This window comes from Furipterus horrens, unplaced genomic scaffold, assembly GCF_987537825.1.
Source record: "Furipterus horrens unplaced genomic scaffold, mFurHor1.1.pri manual_scaffold_7, whole genome shotgun sequence".
In the NCBI taxonomy this organism is placed as follows: Eukaryota; Metazoa; Chordata; class Mammalia; order Chiroptera; family Furipteridae; genus Furipterus; species Furipterus horrens.
Genome location: NW_028327177.1, coordinates 22,419,162 through 22,443,323, shown reverse-complemented (window position 1 = coordinate 22,443,323; position 24,162 = coordinate 22,419,162). Strand labels below are relative to the sequence as shown.

The following is a 24,162-nucleotide window of genomic DNA, read 5'->3' as shown; positions in this document are numbered from 1 at the left end:
CCACAGGACAGCCTCTGCATAAAATTCTCTGCATTTCGTATTAGGCCTCAGTCAGTACAAACAAACCATGGTGGTTAGTCAAACCATGATCTTTTGGTGTTCCACAAACATATTCTACTCACCCCTCCACCCCTCAGCTGGTTCTGCTACAGCACAATATTATAATCCTTGGCTAGAGAATTATAGTTAGAATGATTTGTTTTCCCTAGTGTTGCTCCTGTCAAAATTATCATAAAATATAACAACATCACAAAAGATCTAAAATTCATTTATAACTGTAGATGGGTTTGAGAAGAAGCATGAACAAAGTTTCATGGTTTATCTAGCAAAAATTTTATTTTCTCTCTCCATTTTAAAAGAATATTATTAAATCAAAAGAGTGAGCTTTAATATGTGTGTGTATCCCAAATGGGTTCCTCAGAGAAATAAGACAGTAAGAGGATACTGTTTAAGGATAATTTCCCCCCCAAAAAGGTAAAATCAAGACATACATAAAAATGAACACATTAAATATTTTATTTAACTCATTAATAAAGGATCTAGTAAGATGTTATAACCAGTTCAAAGGAGAATCGAGATAGCCATATTTACAGCTCAGGATTATTAAATGAATGTGCAAATGGAGGCACATTCTGACCCATGCTGGGGAAGAAAGTCAATTCAAAATCTATTGGACAGAGTGTTTACTTGCTGAATAAAACAATGTCTTTGTTATTTTGCATAGATATCAGCTATTACAATTTATAGTTATCAATTAATTTCCATAGAATCAAAATCAGATAATTCAGAAGAGTGTACCCTAGACACTGCATAGTTTCCCTATACTGCTACGTGCATCACACCATCATTGCCTCCCTGCTATCAACAGAAAGAAGTCCAGACTCCATAGGCAGACATTCACAATTTAGCCTCAGCCTCTTTCCAATGTTTTCTAGTATCCAGCCCAACACCCTTGAACCTTACATCATTCAGCCAAAGTTAGCTACATATTCCCAAATATTACTAATCCTTTAAGTCGCCAATAAATTGTCATTTCCTTCAAGAAGTCCTGTTGTACTTTATCTACATTAACTAGAGATTACTATACCTCCCATTGACACTTGTGACATTCTTTTCTGTGCTTTCCTTGCATATTAAACATCTGCTATCATCTGTAGTAGTTCTCAACCTTGTGAGGACATCAGAATCCACTAGAGAGCTGGTTAAAACACAGATTGCTGGGTTCCACCTACCCTCTGATTCAGTGGGTCTAAGGCTGAGCCTGAGAATCTGCATTTCTTACAAGACCCAGATGATGTTAATGCTGATACTGCTGGTCTGAAGGCAATACTTTGAGAACCACCTGCCCAGAGGAACCATGTAAAAAACTGGCTCTCTAAAATATCACTAAAACCCCCTTTAGATAAGATAAAACTGAGTTTAATGAGGTAGGAGAAGACCACCTCACCAGAGCCTTAGTAATGCCTTGAGGGAAAGGGGAACAGGAGTAGTAGTTGGAATATTCTAGGTTCTCAAGATTGATTTAAGGCAGGGCTTTTAATATAACAACTTAGAGTTGGGTAAAGATCATGATATCATCATAGTTTAGAATTCATAGAATGAGATGAGAATTTTGAGGTAAGGGGTTCAAAGAGTTCTGGTGTGCAAACTCTCGATTGGCGCTTTTTATTGAGAGTTGATGTGTCATTCAGGATGTTTCTGTAATGAACCAGAAGACATTAGACTAGTGAAGACGTTAATGTAGACAGTCAGCTCTACTAATGTTTTCAGAGGCAGACACAAAAACAATGAGCCTGGTAAATAAGTATAAGTGAAGAAGTCACAGAGTCCTTTTGGGGCAAGTATATAAAATCTTGTAATCTCTCTGCCATCTGCCACTGCCAGGAATTCCACAACATGAATGTCCCACTTAGGCTTATCTTTGCTATATCAAGGAAAAGGCATTATATTTATGAAGGGATTCCTCCTTGTTTCTTTTTCTTTCTCTCTTGATACTCTTAACATCTTCAGGCCAGACATGCATACTTCCACATATATTCATATATTGTATTTTGTGAACACTCGATATTAAGTGGAAAGACCTTGTATCTATCAAGGACCTCCTGTATAACACATAAAATGCAAGGGTGTGTGTGCATATATATTTTAATTAACTGTATATTAGATTTTTGCGATAATTATGATTACTCCCTTATTAATGCAGATAATCCTTATTGCAACATTTAAGGATTAGGGGGCCTCTGGATAGAGCTCTTTCTATAGTATGAAAACCTCATGGTCTCCTTCTTTGGGGGAGAGATTAGTGAATATAATGACTTTAAAGCACTGTAATCCTCCATTTAAAAATCATAGAAGTACCTATATTTAAAAGCTTTTATAGCAAATGATCTTTACTTTGGAAACTAACTTAAGCTCTAACTTTTGATGACATAAAATTGACACCTGTTACCTTGCAAACAATTTTTAGACACACGCTAAATTGAGTGTACTAAAGTTACATCTAGGAAAAACAAATTAAATCTTCTGAAATTCAAATTGTGGTACATCATTTGATGTTTAAGCTCAAATTCCTGAAGAAATAGTTAAAATTTTTGTACCAAATACACCCTGTGTTTGAGGACAACACTTGAAAGAATAATTGGCATGCTTTTTACACGTTCCAAAATCAAACTAGAAAATATGCATATTATAACATAAATTACTTAGATTTATTCATGACAAGCCAATATGCATGTTCTGTAAAATAACTGAGGTAAAATTCATTGAAGTAAGTCTTTTACAAAAGTTTTGAGAAAATATCTACAAGGTAGTACAGCTTCAGAACTTATCGAATAATTGCCACCATACTAATGATATTCACAACATACAGATTTGCTGGCTAAAGAAGCATTATTCTGTTGTATTAGCAATACACTATTTTGCATGTAGCTGTGTTATATTTGCCATAGATCTTGAAGGTGTAAGTGAAAATGAGGGGTTGAAAAAGAAAGCACAGAAAGATATGTCAGTAAGTGGCATGAAAATAAGACCTTCTGACGACAGACTATAAAAGTAGCCAGAGGCATGATGTGGTTATGGGGGTGCTTAATCTTTCTCAACCCCTACTGCAACTGGGTTCCGCAGCCTGGGCACTGTTGACATTTGAAGTTGGACAGTTCTCTGTTGTGGGGGCTGTCCAAGTATTCATTGCAGAATAAGCAGGATCCTTGGCCTCAATTTACTTGATACCAGTAGCACACCCTCAGATCATGGTAATATTTCTTAAATATTTCCTGGGGCGGGGGGGAGAGTTGCCAAATTTAGCAAGTAAAAATAAAGGACACCTACATACATTTAAATTTCCGATAGCAGCAAATAACTTTTTGGTATAAGTATGTCCCATGCAACATTTGGTACAGACTTGTACTAAAAATTTATTTGTTGTTTATCTGAAATTTAACTGGGAGTCCTATATTTTATCTAGTAACCCTACTAGGAGGAAAAATTGTCCATGATTGAAAACCTGCTGTGCTGTTGATATCAGTAAGTTATGAGCAAACACCCAAGGTAGTCCTGGCTAACCTGATTGACCATGTTGCTTTTCTTAACCTCTCTGACCAGTAACTTTACTTGCAAAGGAGAGCTCAGATCTAAAGGAAATAATGTATGAAATACCCTTAGTACAATGCCAGGCCTAGTAAATAATTGACATATGTCTTGTTATTACTGTCTAGCAATCCCTTACAAAATGACGCCATAATATTTACTGGTCTCTAGACTTAATTTTCATTAGCAAGAAAGATTGTATTTTATGAATGAAACAACAGGAGCCCTGCAGTGATTCACTTAGAAATCATTGGGAAGTGTCCTCCCTGCTGACTTTTTTCTACCTTTGAGAGATTTAGATTTCACTGGTCTGGAGTGTGGCCTGAACATTGTGATTTTCAAAAGCTCCTAAGATGTATAGCCAAGACTGAGAACCACTCTTTGAGAGAAAAGTATCTGATAATTGGCACTCCTTAATAATGAAGAGAGGGAGTAAGCTCTACTTAATTACTGATCCTTGACTTGTAGAAAAGTGGGTTGGAATCTTATTGAGAGAACAGATGGACGTGATAGTTTTCATTCATTCATTCATTCATTCAACCAAATAGAGTATGTGAATCGAATATCTCTGAACAAGAGATAGAAATAGCAAGAGCATATTCCAAGAATAAGTGAAAGGATGGCATTAAACTGTAAAGAGTATCAGAAAGGCCAAAACAATCTTTAAAAAAAAAAATTATCTAACTATATTAGGATCGTTCTGTGAAAAGGAAAGACCTAGAATAAAACAGAAGTGTGAGGCTGTTTTTGAAGATATGCATTGTTTAAAAGATTGTTAGAAGGCAGAACAAGTGTAATGCCCATTTTTATTTATTTTTCTTAAGAAGAATGAGCTGCTAGAAAATATGAAACAAAAACTGTGAATGGAAAACTGTAGGCTAAAATGAGCAAAGATAGATTACCCACATTCACTTTACATGAATTATTAATATCTTGCTCCAGAAAACTGAGTTATCAGTAAATTTTCATGTACGGTCACAGAAATGTTGATAGTAATATTATAGGACAGATAGTGTATTTGTGAAAATTATACTCATTTTTATAACAAACAAACCTCAAAATATATATTATATAGTGGCTTTAATACAATAGAAGTTCATGTTTTGTTCAAGTCTGAAATTGGTGTTCCTGAGTGGTGGGTCGCTCTCCTCCAAGGATGGATTTCAGGACCCAACTTCCTTTCTTGTGGCTCTGCATCTTTAATAAAAGGCTTTGCAGCTCTGCATGCTCATCTTTCCCAGGCTATGGGAAGGAAAAGACCATGGAGGGTCACCAGTGGATGCTGTTGTGGGCCAGGATTGAAAGTAACATATGCCACTTTTGTAATCCTTCCATTGGCTAGGAATTAGTCCCTTAGTCACCCCAACTGAAAAGAAAACTGAGGTATGTAGTGTGTCCAGGAAAAAGAATAATCAGGTTTGGTGACAGCTAACCAGTTTCTGCTCAGAAAATAGGAGGTCTGCCAGAAAACTGTAATTAGATGAATAATTCAAATTTCAAAAATAGGATTGAAATGGAATTGAAGGGTATGGAAACAACAAAGGCTTGAAACCACTTGGAATGGGTAAAATACTGATCACCTGGAGTCTGTACCTCATCTTCTCCTGCATATTAGGAAGACATTTAACAAATAATGACATCACTGATAAATGAGAACCGGATGATGGTATTGTTTAGCGGATTCATACTTCTTCAGATAACTGTGTCCGGTGAGTGGTAATCACTGTCAGCCATGAATGCGGTCTCCTGGGTGCTGTGTCCCATGACTCTCCTAGCCCATGTCTCATTAAATACTTGAATAGAGGCAAAATTTTTAAATTCATTATTATTTTATTTTTTCCATTCCCATTCGTCCCCCTTATACCCGACCCCCGACCCCACAGTCACCACAGTGTTTTCCACGTCCATGATGGAACAGAGACGAATTTGTGGCTGACTCAGTAAAAGAGCTATTGAATGATAGTGCAGATGAAAGAATCAAGTGTTCTTTCAAAATGATCTCACAAATCTAGAACATAGGTCAGCAGAATTTTTCTGAAAACAGCAAGGGAGTAAATATTTTAGGCTTTTGGGTCACGAGGTCTCTGGCACAGTAGTCCTTGCTGCTGTTATAGCCCCAAAGCAGCCATAGACAGCACATAAACGAACTGGTGTGGCTGTGCTGCAATGAAACCGAATTTACAAAAACAGGTGCCGGGCAAGATTTGATCCACGGCCTAGATTTTGCTGAGCCCTCATCTAGAAATATATAGGCTGAAATCTGAAGGCAGTAAATCTAAATTTGTTCATTTATGGTCAAAGAACAATGGGCCTAACATATTACATACAGGAGCAACAAGGTCGGCATTATTTGCTCTTATTTTACAGATAAGGAAGCTAAATCTCAAGAATAAATAGTTTGACCTGACTTTTACATCTGGATAACACTTCATGGGACATCAAGTCACATCCACAAATGTTTGGGTGAATTGAGAGACTCACAATCATTAGCTCAGGTGGAGACTTCCTGTGGTATTGGCCCTGTAGGAATGCCCTGGGTTCTTCTGGCTCTGTTCTTAAGTGTGACCTTCAAGAGACTCGCTTGCCTTCTCTGGGCCTTTGCTAACAAAGCAATAAAAATAAGAAACACAACTAGATAAACACCAAAGCCTTTCTCAGGTCCGGTAAAGTTACTATTAATATGTTTAGGGCATCATGTGAAACAGAATTGAGACATGCTCTTTGTAACTCTAAAAGCAAGTCTATTCAATCTTTTCTAATATAGTTTTACAGAAAACCAAAATACAAAACATAAAAATGGCATTTTATGAGCATGCATGTGTTTTACAAGTTCAAATTTGTAATATTTTCTGATCATAAAGACACTTACTGAGAGAATTGGGCTGATACGAATGAAACTGAAGTTTCAAACTGGGAGTGATAGATAATTGATGGATTCTTCTAGCAAGCATCTCGGCATTCTACTCATTGTGTTTTGGTTTTATGTTTGTTTGCTTGCTTTTGGTTTTATATTGTCAAGAAAATCCTATTCACATCTTAGTTTAAATGATGAAAAAAATCAATAGCCTTGCAATCTAAGAAAACTCGTCAGAATATAGAAATGGGAAGAGAGGTCTGAAAAACAAAATACATTAACCTGACAACATAACTCAGCTTGTGTTCAGTATATCAATTTGGCATCCGTGATAAAAATAAATTTGAATTAGGCATTTGAAAAAATCTTGTATCAGTCAAGGTAGGCTAAGTTTATGCTATGGTGGTAAATGAACCCCAAAACCTCAGTGGCCTGCTGCTGTAGTATTTATTTCTTGCTCATACTACATGCCCAATTCTGACTGAGATGAGGGGGAAGGGCTCTGATCCAGGTAGCTTCTCAGGGATCCAGGCTATTGGAGGTGGCACCAACCTCTTATAGTTGTACGCTCTGGTGCAGGTAGTGTCCTTGGTTGCTAAGGCTTGGGCAGAGGCACCTGGAGTGCACAGCATTGGTTGTTTTATACAGGGACTGTTCTTAACATGTGAGTGTAAACCACATTTGTCAGTCCTGCTCAGTGTTTGCCAAAACTGGTCTCATGACTTTATTTCAGAAGTTAATGTATGATTCACATGGACTAAATGTGCAAAAGCACAAGGAAGAACTAGAAAGGAGCAGATCTCAAATATGTTTCATAATCGGAAAATGCGGGTTCCTGAGCCCCACCCACTCTACAATCCTAGAATCAGGATCTCTGAGATATAGGAGGGGATTTTCCTATTAAAAAAAAAAATTATTTATTTGTTTGTTTGTTTTATTTTTAGAGAGAGGGGAAAGGAGAACGAGAGGGAGAGAAACATCACTGTGTGGTTGCCTCTCACTCACGCCCCCTACTGGGGACCTGACGTGCAACCTAGTCATGTGCCCTGACTGGGAATCGAACCAGCAACACTTGGCTCGCAGGCCGACGCACAGTCCACTGAGCCACAGCAGCCAGGTGGATTTTGCATTTTATAAAATGTTCCACAGTTGATTCTCATTATCCACAGGCAACAACTTCTGTGAACAATGAGTGTTTTTAAAATAAAGGAAAAGCAACAATTAAATCTCTAGGTTTAAGATTATCTGCTGTATGTTGGAGATGGATTAAAAAAGGAAGAAACTAGAAGCAGGTAGATTTCATGTCACACACATAGAGGGTTCAATGAGTAAACATAAATGCATGTGCTTATATGAAGGGGGACCCAAAAATGGAATTTATTGGTAAAAAATTGTGTATTTATTCTTACATGTTTAAACTTCAGTCACCTTCAAAGTATTCTCCGTTTGATGCAATACACCTATCAAGACACTTTCCACTGCTCAAAACATTTTTTTGAACTCGTTGATTCTGATTCCTTTTAGTGCTTCTGCCATTTTTTGTTTCACCTCCTCCGCATCAGCAAAGCATTTCCCTTTGAGAACTTTTTTCATCTGGGGAAACAAACAAAAAAAAAAAGTCTTTTGGGGCAAGATCCGGTGAGTAGGGAGGGTGGGGCATGGGGATCATGCTGTTTTTTGTCAAAAACTGCTGAACACTCAGCTGTGGTGTGAGCAGGTTCACTCATAAATCACCCATCATGACATGGGCGAGCGCATTAAAAGTCTCCAAAAAATTTCATTGAAGCCAAATGCAGCCTTTTACAACAGTGCCAGGTGGTACACTGATACAGCTGGGTTCCTAGATAATTCTGGTTCCTTTTTTGGGCCCCCCTCTTGTATATCATACAATGTGTTAGCAGGAATAGCTTAGTCTGAGAGTCTAACAATATTGCTGTAAATTTCTCTGTATACTTCAGAATCTTCTCCTCCTCCCACCCCTTCCTTGACTCCCAGAAAACCAGTAGGCTAGGTACCAAGTGGCTGCCAACCAGTCCTTGTTCCTTACTTCAGTAAATGTCTTGCATGCCACTGCAGCAGATAGTGCTGGTTGTAGAGCTAACTCGGCACCCATAGGAGTTTCTGGATAGGGAGTGGAACATGGGGTATGTGGGCATGGCCTGCTTCTCTTTTGAGAGGTTGCTAGAAGTGGTCAAATTCTACTTCGATGCCTGTTAAGGACTAGAACTAGTTATATTGCAGCGTCTCCTGCCTTCTGGTAAGACTGATAATTAAGACTAGGTCTGCACTGGGAGAAAATGACCTGTGCATGATTCTTTTGGGAAATAAACCCATCTGGTAAGTGCTGGATTATTTAAGGACCGGTAATCTAGGTTTTGGTTTCTCCTCCTACATCTGCCTGGATTCTGGCGGATCGACAAGGCACTATTAGCGTCTCTCCCACATGGTGTTTGGGATGGGGAGGTGGAGAGACAGAAAACCCCCATACACTTTGGGAAGAGGAATTCCAGGTTCTCTTCCTTTCAAACATTACGCCGCCCTGTACTTACCAGTTTGCTGTATTTGTACCATGATTGAAGTAAGTGGAATATTGACAAGAACTTGGCAATGCTGCCCAGCACTTGCTCTGAGAGATGGATGGCCTTGTAGACAGGTTTCCTTTTTATTGCTGTGCTCCATTTTGTCTTGTATTGATAGAGCCCAGGGTTCAGTTTTTCCCCCAACAGGAGAAAACAAACGCACACACACACCTAATTATCAGCTATAGACTGAAGCTGGAAATTGGCATTTTGCCATGAAAGCAGTAACTAGCAACAGACTGAGGTTTCTTCAAAACTATTTTATTCTTTCCTTTTTTGCATTTACATGTTTCTAATATAATTCTAAAAACTCAGACCAAAGATAGGGAAGTTATTTCTAATAGATTTTAACTTAAAACTTCTCCAAAACATAACTAAATATTGGGTTGGCCAAAAAGATAATTTTTTGTTTTTGTTTTTTCCTGTAACATGGCTTTAGTAGCGCTCAGTTCCCTTTAACTTCATTCAAAACCATTTTGTTAGATTGTATCGTGACAGCTGTCATTCAGCATGTGTTTAAAAATAAACCATCAAAATTGGTAAATTTTTATGTAGCCATTTTAATATTTAAAATGGAAAATAATAAGCAACATTTTTGGCATATTGTACTTATTATTTGAAGAAAGGTAAAACTGCAGTTGAAACATAGAAAAAGATTTGTGCAGTGTATGGAGAAGATGCTGTGACGATTCAACATGTCAAAAGCAGTTTCAAAGTTTTGTGCTGGAGATTTCTCAGTGGACAATGCTCCACAGTCAGGTAGACCAGTTGAAGTTGATAGTGATCAAATAGAGACATTAATTGAAAACAATCAATGTTCTACCACGTGGAACATGAGATAGCTGACATATTCAAAATATCCAAATCAATAAAGTTATTGGTGAAAATGAAAAATGTGTCTTTCATTTTATGGAAAAAACTAAATGGACTCTTAGGCCGACCCAATATTACATAACTTTAAAATATGTAAAATTAATCCTAAAATTGATATATTAAAATAAAGCATTTAATATTCTATATATCAAATGTTTTAATTATCAGCTTTTGTAGAATAAAAGCATTAAATATCAAAATTATCTTTAATAACATAAATAGAAGCAGTAGCAACATCTAAAAACCTAATATAAAATTAAGAAAGAAATGGGAGCCCTGGTTGGTGTGTCTCAGTGGATTGAGTGCCGACTTCAGAACCAACAGGTAACCGATTCAATTCCCAGTCAGGGCACATGCCTGGGTTGCAGGCCAGGTCCCCAGTTGGAGGCGCGTGAGAGGCAACCACACAGTGATCTTTCTCCCCTCTCTTTCTCCCTCCCTTCCCCTCTCTCTAAAAATAAATAACATCTTAAAAAAAAACAAAAAACAAAGAGAAGAGGGACAAAGTTGGAGAGGAAGAGTCCAGAAAGATAAACAGACAGAGGGTAGTCTACTTCACAGGTGTGCATACAGTTCCATCTGTAGAAACACACACACTACCAAAATCCCAGAGTACCAGCAGTAGAAAGGGAAAGAAACCTGCATAGAAAGAAATTTGTAAAAGAAAGGGAATGTGAATGTTTGTCTTTGTAACACTCCTTTTTGGGGGATTTTGATACTAAGACTTTTAAAGACTTACTAAATTTTCTCAACTTTGGGCATAAATGGCAGTATCTTTTGGCACTTGTTCAATGAGCTAAGTGAAACTGATCCAAGATCAGAAGCTGCCACATCCCAGGTGTGGAGTACTTGGGGCTATAATTATATAATTGTAATTATAATCTCTGATAGGATATAAAAATAGTCCGATAATCCTATGGTAAGTTGATGTGAGTTATTGTGACCTAGTTTTCCACTATAATTCTTAATGATGGTCTTCCTGGGTCCTTACCTGTTTACCTATATATATCATTTCTGACAAGTGTGGAGTTAACACTTTTAAGACAATTTTCAAATTGAGAAAAAGTTACTTGGTTCAGTAGGGTTTGCAATGATTATACCCAAAGTTGGTATCTACTAGAGGAAAATTTGTCTTTAATCAATACAAAGCTCTTTCCCATTCTGTTGAAAGGCCATGTTAAATCTTTATCACATATGCTACGGTGTTTTGATTTTGGCTGTGTCCAAACAACAACCCATACTCTTCCTCTCAGTTGTAATTTTGATACAGGTGAGAGTCCCACATGTTAAGGAGTTTGAATGCTAGCATAAACTTTTTAGTGGAAAAAGAATCACTAAGACTCTGAGTAAAGATAGGGTTAATTTCAAGGTAACCAGTTTGGCTATCTACCAATTTGGGCTTTCTGTTTATTGGGATATCCAGATGTACTAAGTAAATAACAGATTCATTTCTCTATTTTCTTAACACTTACAAAACATCTTTACTCAGTTCACTGTATTGATTCTATTAGTGATTCTGCTTATCACATTGAAAATTTGAGTGCTGACATTTCTATCTCATGAAATAGCTGCTGACAGATACCATATAAGAACACTTTCCTTGAGATTAAGAAGAGAAAAAGATTTTCCCAAACAAAAGCTGAGGGACATCATCACCACTAGATCTGCCATACCAAAAAGAAAATGCTAAAAGGTGTTCTTCAGGCTGAAATAAAAGCAAGACAAATTAGTAACAGAGAAATACATGAAAATACATATCATGCTGGTAAAGGCAATTAGTCAAATTAGGAATATTCTAAAACTATAATATGATGATGTGTTAATGGCTTAACTCTATTAAAAAGGTTAAAGGGTAGAAGTTTTTTTATGTATATTTTATTGATTATGTTATTACAGTTGTCTCAATTTTTTTCCCTTTGCTCCCCTCTTCCCAGTATCCCTCTTCCTTCCAGCAATCCCACCCCACCCCTTAGTTCATGTCCATGGGCCATGCATATAAGTTTTTTGGCCTCACCCTTTCCTATATTATTCTTACTTACCCCTGTCTATTTTGTATCAACAGATTATACTTCTTAGTCCCTGCACCATTTCCCCATTTCTCCCTCTTCCCCTCCCAGCTGATAACACTGCAAATGATCCCCACACCCATGGTTCTGTTCCTGTTCTGGTTGTTTGCTAAGTTTGTTTTTGTTTTTATTTTTTAGATTCAGTTGTTGATAGTTGTGAGTTTGTTGTCACTTTAATGTTCACAGTGTTGATCTTCTTTTTCTTAAATAAGTCCCTTTAACATTTCATATAATAATGGTTTGGTGATGATGAACTCCTTTAGCTTTCCCTTGTCTTCGAAGCACTTTATCTTCCCTTCCATTCTAAATGATAGCTTTGCTGGAGAGAGTAATCTTGGTTGTAGGTCCTTGCTTTTTATCACATTGAATACTTCTTGCCAGTCCCTTCTTGTCGGCAAAGCTTCTTCTGAAAAATCAGCTGATAAGCATATAGGCACCCCTTTGTAGGTAACTCTCTGCTTTTCTCTTGCTGCTTGTAAGAACCTCTCTTTATCTTGAACCTTTGGCATTTTAATGATGATATGTCTTGGTGTGGTCCTCTTTGAGTCTAGCTTGTTTGGGACTCTCTGTGCTTCCTGGACTTATATTTTTATTTCCTTTGCCAAATTAGGGAAGTCTTCCTTCATTATTTTTTTTCACATACGCTTTCGATTTCTTGCTGTTCCTCTTCTTCTGGCACCCCGATGAGTCAGATGTTGGCACATTTAAAGTTGTCCCAAAGGTTCCTAAGCCTCTCCTCATTTTTTTCTATTCTTATTTTCTCATTTATACTGGTTGACTGTTTTCTCTTCCTTATATTCCAAATCATTGATTTGAGCCCTGATTTCCTTCTCTTCACCATTGGTTTTGTGTGGATTTTCCTTCATTTCATTTAGCATAGCCTTCACTTCTTCCCTTATGCGTCTGCCATACTTAAGCATATCTGTCAAGCCTGTAAGCATCTATATCACCAGTGTTTTGAACTCTTCATCTGTTAGGTTAGCTCTCTCATCTGTTAGGTTGGCTATCTCCTCGTCACTTAGTTCTCCCACTGGAACCTTGATAGGTTCCCTCTTTTGGGCCATACTTCTGTGTCTCCTCATCTTGACAGGCTCCTGGGTTTGTTGCCTCTGTGTCTTATGTAGAGCTTATGCACCTGTAACTTTGTAAGGGGCAGAACATTAGGCACTTGTCAGTACATGGTGACCCATTTCACCACATTGTGGCACTGTGTGTGGGGGGGGTCTGACAGGTAACAATGATGTTTGCTTGGTACTCGCCCCTTTTCCAGGCACTTCTTCCACTACCCATATGGGACTGGTGCCCCTCTAGCTCTTGCCCTGGTTGTGGTTCCTAGAGTGGGTAGGTCTGCAGACATTCTAGGACTGTGGAGGCCCTTTAAACAAGCAGACTCTGCTGAGAGATTGCCAGTTTCTGCCTCCGCTCCAACCCCTACTGGTGTTCACAGTCAGAATCAATGAGGCTTTATTTTCTCCGGTGCTGGAACTGTGAGCTGTGCAGTCTGGTCTGGTGCTGGGAGTGCTCCCCAGGTGTCCCTCTCGACTTTTTAAAATGTTTTACTGCACTTCCCTCCAGCCTGTGAATTCTGCCGCTGTTGCCGCTGCCACCACACCGCATCCTCTCCACCCCGGCTCCGCCCCTCCTACCTGTCCGGATGAGTATTTCTTCTTTATATCTTTGTTTGTTGGAATTCCAAGCAGCTCGATTTTCTAGAATTCCTGGTTGTCTCCAGGTTTGAGGTAATTGTATTCCTTCTTAGTTGTAGAGTGAGATGCAGCATGTCTCTCTAGGCCTCCATTTTGGCCAGAAGTCCCTCAAAAGTATTTAAAAATAACTATGGTTACAATAATTTCTTCATGGATAAACAATATAAAAAGAGGTAAATTGTAACATCAAAAACATGAAATGGACAAGAGTAGAAGAGTAGAGTCTTTATATGCTATTGAAATTATCAGCTTAGAAAAGACTTTTATAAAATGTTTCATTTGGTAACTAGAAAGTAAACACCTGCAGAAGATACCCAAAAGATAAAAATAGGGTAATCAAAGCATTCCACTATGGAAAATTATTAATTTACAAAGAAAGACAAGAAGAGAGGAAGAAGGGAACCAGCAAACTACATAACATCCAAAAAGCAGTAAGTTGGAATCAGTTAAATCCTTACTTATCAAGTTCTTTTTTAATTTTTTTTAACAAGGTTACTTTATTTTATTTTATTTATCTGTTTTTAAAGAGAGGGGAAAGGAGAAAGAGAGGGAGAGAAACATCAATGTGTGGTTGCCTCTCACGCGCCCCCAACTGGGGACCTGACATGCAACCTAGTCATGTACCCTGACTGGGAATCAAACCAGCGACACTTGGTTCGCAGGCCGATGCTCAATCCACTGAGCCACAGCAGCCAGGTTCTTATCAAGTTCTTACCTATTACTTTATTATTGTTAAAATATGCATACCATCCATAGTTGCTCAATACATTCAATGCAATCCCTATCAAAATTTCAATGGCATTTTTTCACAGAAATAGAACAATCTTAAAATTCACATAAAACTACTAAAGACCCCAAATAGCCAAAGCAATCCTGAGAAAGAGGAACACATCCTGATTTCAAACTGTATTGCAAAACTATAGTAATCAAAACAGTATAGTACTGGCATAGAAACAGACACATAGACCAATGGAATAGAATCAAGAGCCCAGAAATAAACCATGCATGTTCTATCAACTAATATTTGACAAGGGTGCCAAGAATATGCAGTGGGGAAAGGACAGTCTCTTTAATAAATGGTGTTGAGAAAACTAGATATTTACATGTAAAAAAATGAAATTAGACCCTAACTCATACCATACACAAAAATTTAACTACTCAAAATGATTTAAAGACTCAAATGTGAAACCTAAAACCATAGCATTCTTAGAAGAAAACATAGGGGGGAAAAAAGCTCCTTGACATTATTTTTGGCAATTTTTTTTTTTGATATGACACCAAAAACATAAATGGTAAAAACAAAAATAAACCAGTGGGACACATCAAACTAAAAAGTTTCTGTACAGCAAAAGAAACAATCAACAAAATGAAAAGCCAACCCAAGGAATGGAAGAAAATATTTGTAAGCTATCTGATAAGTGGTTAATATCCAAAACAAATAAGAAACTCATAAACTTAATAGCAAAAATAAATAAATAAATCCAATTAAAAATAGACAGAGGACCTGAGTAGATGTTTTCCAGAGATAACATATAAATGGCTGTTAGGTACCTGAGAAGATACTCAACATCACTAATCATCAGGGAAATGCAAATCAAAACCACAGCAAGAAACTACCACATACCTCTTAGAATGACTGTTACCAAAAAGACAATAGATAACAAGTGTTGGTGAGAATGTGGAGAAAAGGGAACCCTGGACACCACCGGTGAGAATGTAAACTGGTATAGCCACTATGTAAAACATTTGTAGGTTCCTCAAAAAATTACAAATAAAACTATCATATGATCCAGCAATCCCACTTCTGGTTATATCCAAAGGAAATGATTTCACTATCTTAAGGAGATATCTTCACCCCATGCCTATTATTGGATGAATGAGTAAAGAAGATGTGAATATATATATAGTATTTTTCAGGCATAAGATAAATACTGTATGATCTCATTTACATGTGGAATCAAAAAATAAAGCTGAACGCATAGAAACAGAGTAGAATAGTGATTGCCGGGGCTGGGACTTGGAGAAGTGGTGAGATGTTGCTCAAATGTTACAAATTTCCAATTTTAAGATAAATAAATTTTGGGGATCTAAATATAGCATGGTGACTATCCTTAACAATAGTTTATTATACACTTGAAAGTTGCTAAGGGTAAATTTTAAATGTTCTCACAAATGGTAATTATATGAATTAATGGAGGTGTTAATTAACCTAACTGTGGCAATCGTTTTGCAATATATACCTCTATCAAATCATCACATTGTGTATCTTACCTTGCACTATGTTATTAAGAAAAGAAAATAGAACCAACAATTCCACTTCTAGGTATATACTAAAATGCATATCCACAAAAAATTTTGTACATAGATCTCATCGTCATCGGCAGCCGTCCGTCTCGAGAGACGATGGTGTAGCTTCTTAAGAGTCTATCTGCACCGCCAAGAATGGCTGTGCAGTCCGACTCGGGAGTGACACGGTATCTGTCTCCTCCCGTGTTGAATCGACATCTTGCGATGACGCTGGTGTGTCCTCTCCAGTGGAGCTGAAACTACAGAGCCTGGGCAGGGTGATATGGAGGGTCTGCTGTTGCCCATGCAGCAGACACCCCCTCTCTTCGCAGCTGAAGGGTCCAAGGGAAAGACGGAGTCAATACAGCTTGGCTTCAGGTGCGCCGCAGGAGTTGCCAGTGTTGACTACAACGTCAAACCGCCTTAGGGACTCCGGCTCCGGATTTTCTGTCGGGGTTTACTCCCTTAGCCTTTCCCCTGAAGAGGTATGCCGCAAGGCAGCGGAGGTTTTTTGGAGTCAGAGTTTTCCTTCTCTGATGTGCCCTGACTGGAAGATCGAACCAGCGACACTTAGCTCGCAGGCCGACGCTCAATCCACTGAGCCAAACCAGCCAGGGACTGTACATAGATAGTCATAGCAATATTATTCATAATAGCCAAAAAGTGGGACCAATCCAAATGCCCATTAACTTATGAATGAATACATAAAATGTGATATACCCATATGATAGAATATTACTTGGCAATAAAAAGGAATGAAGTTAATACATGCTACAACATCAATAAGCTTCAGAAACATTAGGCTAAGTGTAAGAAGCTAGGCACTAAAGACAAGATATTGTATGATTCCATTTATATGAAATGCCTATTAAAGGCAAATCCACAGAGACAAAGTAGCTTAATAGTTGCCTACACCTGGGGGTGGGAACAAGTAAGTGGTTTCTTTTCCAGGTGATAGAAATGTTCAAAAACTAGATTTTGGTGATCGTTTAACAACTGTGTAAATATACTAACAACCATTGAATTACATACTTTTAACAGGTGAATTATATGGTTTTTCAATCATTATGTTAATAAAAGGAAACTTTTTTTTTTTTTTTTAAGGATGGGAGGCATTGATGTGGAGGAAATAGGTAGGATAGGGGGCAGGAACCAGAGTGGAGAGACAATAAAATAATACAACATAGAGGAATAATAAGGCTGGCATGTTGTAGACAATCAACACCAGACTAAAATTGAGAGTTAATTTAAAGAAGGAGAGGTATTTGCAAGAATAAGGACTTCCTTCTTTCTGAGGCAAAATGTGGAGATTAACTTGTAGATTGAAGAGAAAACGGGAAGAAAAGTGAGAGTGTTCATATCAGATGGCCTATGATTTTCAGAATCAGGAAGAAGGTGAAGTAACATGCTTGAGTGCTGAATTTGGTAATTTCAGCAGAATGGTGACGGTTCAGACAACAAGTGTTAAGAATCAAAAAGAAAGCAGATTACATGAGTAAAATGATGTTGAAGCCATTACCACTTAGCTGATTTTAAATCAAAAATAGTAAAATTCTTAATCATGAAGGTTATACATTTCTTCTCCATAAGCTCTAGATTTCCATGAAACAGAAGCAGAAAAAAAACAAAACAAAACTGTATTTGAACAGGTTCCTGCTAAGGTTGGCTGTAAAAGTGCCAATGTAATCAGATATAAAATAAACACTTTTGGGTATGATTATCACAAACTAAATGACAAATTTCAAGATGTAAAACATCTTAGAAAAAAATTTTCAAGTTAGTTAATCAGGATTAGATATAAGTTATTGAAATTTGATCTTGAAAGCTTACTGAGCCTCTCTGAGATCTCAGAAGCAGTGCTGAGCATGGTCAAGCTTCCTTATCAAATGTAAATCTCAGAAAACCATGGAGCCACTTACCACTCTGCCAAATGGGAGCAAAGTGGGGGGAGCCTGGAGCAGTGCTTTCCCAAGCAGCTATCAGCACGCCGGCACATGCACGCATATTCCTGGGTCCTTTCTCACAAATACTGTGAATTACAGTCTGGGGTAATATCGGTCCAGGTATAAAAGCGATGCTGATATTAGAATGGTAAACTTCGTCCAACTTAGTAAGAATTTAAGCAGAAAACAGTAATGGCGGGGAAATGATCAAACAATTTATTTAAAGGGGGTGAGGGAGTCTTTTAATGATTCGGTAAGTTGCTTAAGAAAACTCCAAAGAGCTGTAAACAGACGTGAAAGGAAGAGAATACCCGGATCTTAAAAAAAAAAAACCAGTGGGGAAATATACATCTGTCAAAAGCCATTGCTTTTTCTCTGCCTTAAGCCCCTAATCACCTTGCCTTACAGGACCAGATTCATGGCATGTCGAACTCTTAACAACAGCGCACCACGCCACAGCGAAGCCTAAACGTGACTATGAAAGCCATTAGTTTACAAAGACGGTCTCTTAACGCTTCCTAAGAAGCATTTTATCTATCTGGGTTGCTTTTAACTATGATTGCAGTTTTATCTTAAAACTAACCCACGCGTCTTCCTCCTCTCAACCCCGCCCCTCAAAATTACAGGCTGCAAAAGTTTCCAGTGAATTGTGCGCCTCCGCGAGTGCGCACAGACACCCCACAGCGAAACTTTTTGACGTTGCTCTTCCAGGCCCCCAAAGTGTTTGCAACTCCAGCACAACATCCCCTGGGCTATTTTCATTCCCAGCTTGGCCGTCCCGCCCCAGGGATCGGCCTCCACCCACTTCCCCTGCAGTCCTGAAAGTCCGGTTGGGGCCGGAGGGTTCGGGCAGGCGGGGCGGGGCGGGGCGGGGCGGGCTGCTCCACTGTGGGTGTAGGGGAGGAGCAGACAGGACCGTCCGGCCTGCTGAAAAGTCGCCAGCTCTTCCGCCGTGCGTCTCCTCTAGGAGGAGGTTACCTCCTTCCAAAGCTAAGAGTTCCTACCTGGGTGTTCGGAAGCTACAAGATAAACTTTTCAAAACTTTTGTCCAGCTTCTGCTCCCCCCGCGCGTGCTTTCCTGATGGTTCGCCCCGGGGCCACGCTGGGGACGCCCTCTCCCCCAGCCACCCCCCACCCCTCCCCGCCTTCAGTGAGGCGCTGGGAGCCACCGCCCCCTCGTCGGGTGTGGCGGCTGCCTCGAAGACCCTTGGCCTCCTGGGCCCCTGCCCCGCTGCGGCATGGACTACCTGACCACGATCACCGGCAAGAGCGGGCGCCTTCTGCGGGGCACGGCCAACCGCTTGTGGGGGTTCGGGGGTGGCGGCGAAGCCCGGCAGGTGTGCTTCGAGGACTACCTGAGGGAGCCTGCTCAGGGGGAGCCCGGCTGCAGGTCCCCGCCCCGCCGGCCCCCGGCGCCATCCAGCCCCGAGGGACCTGGTGAGCCCAGCCTTTCTGAGCCCGCTTGGCCGACTCAGGCTGAGGGCTGGGTGGGGGTGCGCAGCCCGGTCGGGGGCTGGACAGCAACCGGGTGGGCAGGGGGCGCGCGGCCCAGGGCAGGTGTGCACGGGCCGTGGGGCGGCAGAGCAGGGGTGAGGAGGGGACTCCTCGTTCTGCGTTGGGACAGGACACTTCCTACCATCTGCATAGGAGCGCTTCCTGCTCTGCTCTTCTTCCTGCTTTCTTCACCTCGAGTTGACGGACTTTCTTTACCCCGCCAAGTATTTCAAGGGTAGCATCCATTCGTTTTTCCCTCCCACTGGGAGGTGAATGTTAAACCAATTATGAAGCCCGTTCTTTTCACCGTTGAGGTCATTAAGACTGCTGTTCCTGGTTGGGTTTGGATCGGTCTTCTTGGTATTTGCCAACTGTGAGGGTTCTCTTCAGCACTTAATACTGTGGAAGAGAAAATGCTTAACTAAAACGGGAACGTAGTTGATTTTGTATCATGTGTTTTGTAAGGCTGCACGTTTTCCCGAGGCGGCAGAGGCTTTCTCAATTGCCCTTTATGCTGGCTGCTATGTTAGTGTCTTTGTATAATACCATTCTTAAAAAAAAAAAAAAGGTCATAATGGTAGGATATTTGATATCTTACGGAACTTTTTTAAAGTACTTGGAGTATTAGCATATGGTAATTTCTCCAATGTTGTTGGCTTCCTCTAAAGTCAACAATTTTCAACCTTTTTCATCTCACGGCACACATAAACTAGTTACTAAAATTCTGCGGCGCTCCAAAAAATACATTTTTTGCCTATCTGACAAAAAATAGGTATAATTTTGTTTCATTTACATCGGATGACTATTGTGTTGGCTGTTGCCATTTTTTTAATTTGCCAGTTTAAGGGAAAAGAAGTCAGTGCCCCTGACTGAATAGTTACGTGTTTCATATTTTAAAAATTCTTGGGGCACACCAGTTGTGTTATTAACTAGCATGTATATTTCATTTTTGTTACTTCTTTGATGGTTGGAGTGATTATATGAGCATTAGAGTTTAGAAAAGAGACAAAAGCACAAAATATATATTCTATTTATAAACCCACACATCATGCCATTCATTTTATAACTGAAATAGGACATCTTTTATTATCTTTGTGTTTAAGTGTGTAACTTAAGCTTTGAAGAAACTTGAATATTGAAATCTAATTTTAGTGTGACCTTTTGAGTAATTTTCCTCACTTTACATAAAATGCCTTGTCGTTAGAATTCCTAATTAAGGAATTAGAAAATGAAAAAGGGAGTTACTTTGTTTCTGTTTTGAAGGGCATTAGCAAGATGCAGAATTTCCTCTTTAAAGGTGAGACCAGGGTTGAGGACTGGAACTTTAAAGTATTTGGAAAAGGGATTTTTAAAAAACCTGTTATCAGTTGCCTGATAGAAAACAATCAATACTTGGCTGCCCTCTAGATAGATGGAAAGTTTTGAAATATGTGGCGTAACTTAAGGAGGAAGGAATATGATCAATATTTTAAACATTTACGTCTGATTCATTCATTCAAAACCATTTGAGTGCACTGCTGTATCTGACACTACTTCAGAGTTGAAGCTTCAAAGTACTATACCCATTCCTCTAATACTGAAGCGGCTTATGAACTCATCGTACATTCTTTATTATATTTATTGGGGTGACATTTATTAATAACATGTAAATGTATGATTTTATAATACATCCTCTGTATATTACTTTGCTCATGCCTAGCCTCCTTCTGTCCCCATATATTTGACCCCCTTTAAAATTTATGGTGCCCCCAAACCTCTGAAATAAGTTAGAGAGGCCTTGTGATATTGCTGTTACAGCCACAAAATCAGGTGAGCAGGTACATCCTAGATTAACTTGCTGAAAGAATTTGTACAAGCTAATCTCTTTTGGCCTAAATTTTCTTGTTTGTAAATGAGCTTAATTGGGTGATAGCAAAGGTTCTCTTTTCTTTTGGAAAAACTAGTGAAAGTGATGGGTAGTGAAGCTAGAAAATAGCACGTGGGCTTAAAAATGTAGGTCAATGAAGTTACGCCTACGGTGTTCTGAAGGCAGTTTAAGAAACCAGTGCCTAAGCAATAATTTGATCATCCCCCGCCATTCTTAGAATAAGTACTGTAGAGCTTCCTAAGTGTCCTTCACAGTGAGCATCTGTCAGTTTGAGGGATTTCTTCTGCCCTTTCTTCTTGAACTTGACACTTTTATAAACAGCTGCTACAGTTTCCAGTTGTCTGTCACCCTTCCTTCAATTCCTTAAAATGTCCTGTATATTGTGGCAGTATTTCTTGTACACTCTCTTTACCGTACTTGTACATTGGTTGCACTCCAGCATCATGTTTGTTGTTACTGATCTCGCTTCTCATCATTTCTTGTTCAGTGATGATGTTGATAAAATAGTTTTACCATTGACACATTGTAAGGATGGACCAGATAAAACTTTGGTCAAATGTTTCTGACTTTACTCTTTCGATAAACAAACTACTTACTGAACTGCTTGTGTCACTCATGCCTCTTCATTTGCCTCCAAGGTGGCTGCCTTTGCCCTTACCAGGTCTAGTGTTTGCTGACTCCAACATTATATAGTTCCTTCAAGAAAAACATAATTGGGACTTAGACACCTTAAGGAGCTTATCACGTCATTGCTCTAGTTAATAACAATTACAAAGAAAAACTCTTATGAGCACTAGCCAGGTGGCCTCGTTAGTTGGAGTGTTGTTTTGTAAGCCAAGAGGTTGTGGGTTCAATCCCCAATCAGGCCACTTATGGGAAACAACTGAAATAATGTTGCCCCTCTCTCTCTCAATAAATGAACATATCCCCAGGTGAGGATTTAAAAAAAAAAAATAAGTTTTATGATACAATTCTTGTTCCTGCTTAGGGTAAATTATGATTCAAAAAAAATTCTTTGGTTCTTAAGTACAGCTCTTGTTTGGAGGCATGACCATACATTTGCATTATGTAGTCTTTTAAATTATTCACTTCACTAGGCCCTATGGTAAGAAAAAGTACAAATAAATAAATTTAACAAATTTAGTCTCAACTTACTGTACTGTAGTTTTGTCTTAAACTGCCCTGTTATGTCAGCTCTGTTTTCCCACTTGATGAGAATATACTTAAACACATCTCAGTCCTATTTAAATGTTTTTTATATGTACTTTTAGTAGTTAAAATTATCTTGGGGCAGGAAATGGCAACAAGAATAATAGCTGCTAACAACGTTTTCCATGGCGCAGGCACTGGCAAATACTTTTAGTTAATCCTAATAACAACTCTGTAAGGTAGGTACTATTCTCATCCAGTTTCCTCATGAAGAAACTCAGCCAGGAGAGAAACAAGGGACATAGAATTCATTTGGTGTCATGTTTGTATTTCTAAGAGTTATGGCTTCGTCAGACCCAGAAAAAAGTGTGAGAAGAATGAATGCACGCTTCTTTTATGTGTGATGTTAAAGTCAGAACACATTAGGTAAAGGATAAGATGGATTGTCGTTGAAATTTCTTTAGCATTAGAAGAACATTGAAATGACTGAGCTGAACATGCAAAGCCCAATGAATGTGTTACAACAGTTGGATATATTTTAGGTAGGAAATTGCAGATGTATGTTATCTGGAACTGTTAGATAAAAGTTTATCTTGAACCCAGGGAAGACCAAGTGGCTCTAAAGGATTTGGAGGACCAATTATTATAGTAACTATAGTCACGCTCCATGAAACAATGTTTGGGTCAGTGAGAGACCACACAGACGCTGGCGGTCCCATAAGATAATAATAGAGCTGAAAAACTCCTATTGCCTAGTGATGTTGTGTCCTTCTTAACATCATAGTGCCCCACATTGCTCGTCTGTTTGTGGTGATGCTGATGTAGACAAACCTACTGTGCTGCCAGTTGTACATAAGTGTAGTCCATACAATTTTGTACAGTACAGCAGATGATGATAAACAACTCTGCTACTGGTTTATTTTTTATTGTTAAGTATAATCTTTCTACTTATAAAAAATAAAGAGTTTGTTGTGAAACAGTGCCATGTTACTCTGGTAGCAGCCTCACATATATCTCGTGTCTACCACATCTGTTGATTGCATCATTTTCTCTTGTGCGTGACTTAATCTGTTGTTTAGATACGTGTATTTACACAAATATTGTATGTACCATTTTGTTGTGGTTGCCTGCAGTGACATGTACAGTGACATGCTGCACAGGTTTGTAGCCTAGGAGCAGTAGGCTGTGCCACATAGCGCCTGGGTGTGTAGTAGGCTCTGCCTTCCAGGTTTGTGCAAGTGCGCTCTGTGATGTTCCGGCAGTGACAACAGCACCTGTCACAACAATTCTCAGAACAAATCCCTGTCATTAAATGACACATGACTGTACTTAAAAAACAACTCCGTGTCGGTCAGTATTGGAAGATGATAACCCTAGACGTCTGTACTCTGTGTCATTTCTTAAAGTGGGTGGTGGAAGGGGAAGAAGAAAATCCTCTTTTTTTTAATTTTAATTTTTATTTTATTGTTCAATTACAGTTGTCTCAATTTTTCCCCAGTTGCTCCCCCCTGTCCCGCCCATCCCTCCGGCCCCCTCTCCCACAGTCAGTCCCCGCGCTGTTGTCCATGTCAATGGGTCCTTTACACCTGTTCTTTGACTAAATCCTTCCCCTTCTTTCCCCCATGAACCCCCTTTCCTCTCCCCTGTCCCCTCTGGTCTCTGTCAGATTTTAATAAACAACTTCAGTCTGCTCCAATGGCAACCCCAACTATGAGTGCATAATATTGTTTCCTCAGTCCAGTGGTTCTCAGACATGAGGT

The 24,162-nt window shown here is 39.1% G+C and overlaps 1 protein-coding gene across 7 annotated transcripts in view; it reads left to right on the top strand.

Moving 5' to 3' along the window:
* Window positions 1-24,162, top strand: part of OXR1 (oxidation resistance 1) — a 363,374-nt gene that overhangs the window by 279,593 nt on the left and 59,619 nt on the right. For 2 of the 7 annotated variants that reach the window (XM_090283453.1, XM_090283451.1), the window contains exon 1: window positions 19,059-19,329. The exons of 4 other annotated variants lie outside the window; for them this stretch is intronic. In XM_090283453.1, coding sequence (XP_090139579.1) covers window positions 19,131-19,329 — 199 coding nt within the window. In that variant the 5' untranslated portion in view covers window positions 19,059-19,130. Of the gene's footprint in view, window positions 1-19,037; window positions 19,330-24,162 lie in introns of those variants that run through there. One more of the 7 variants, XM_090283455.1, reaches the window with a different exon arrangement.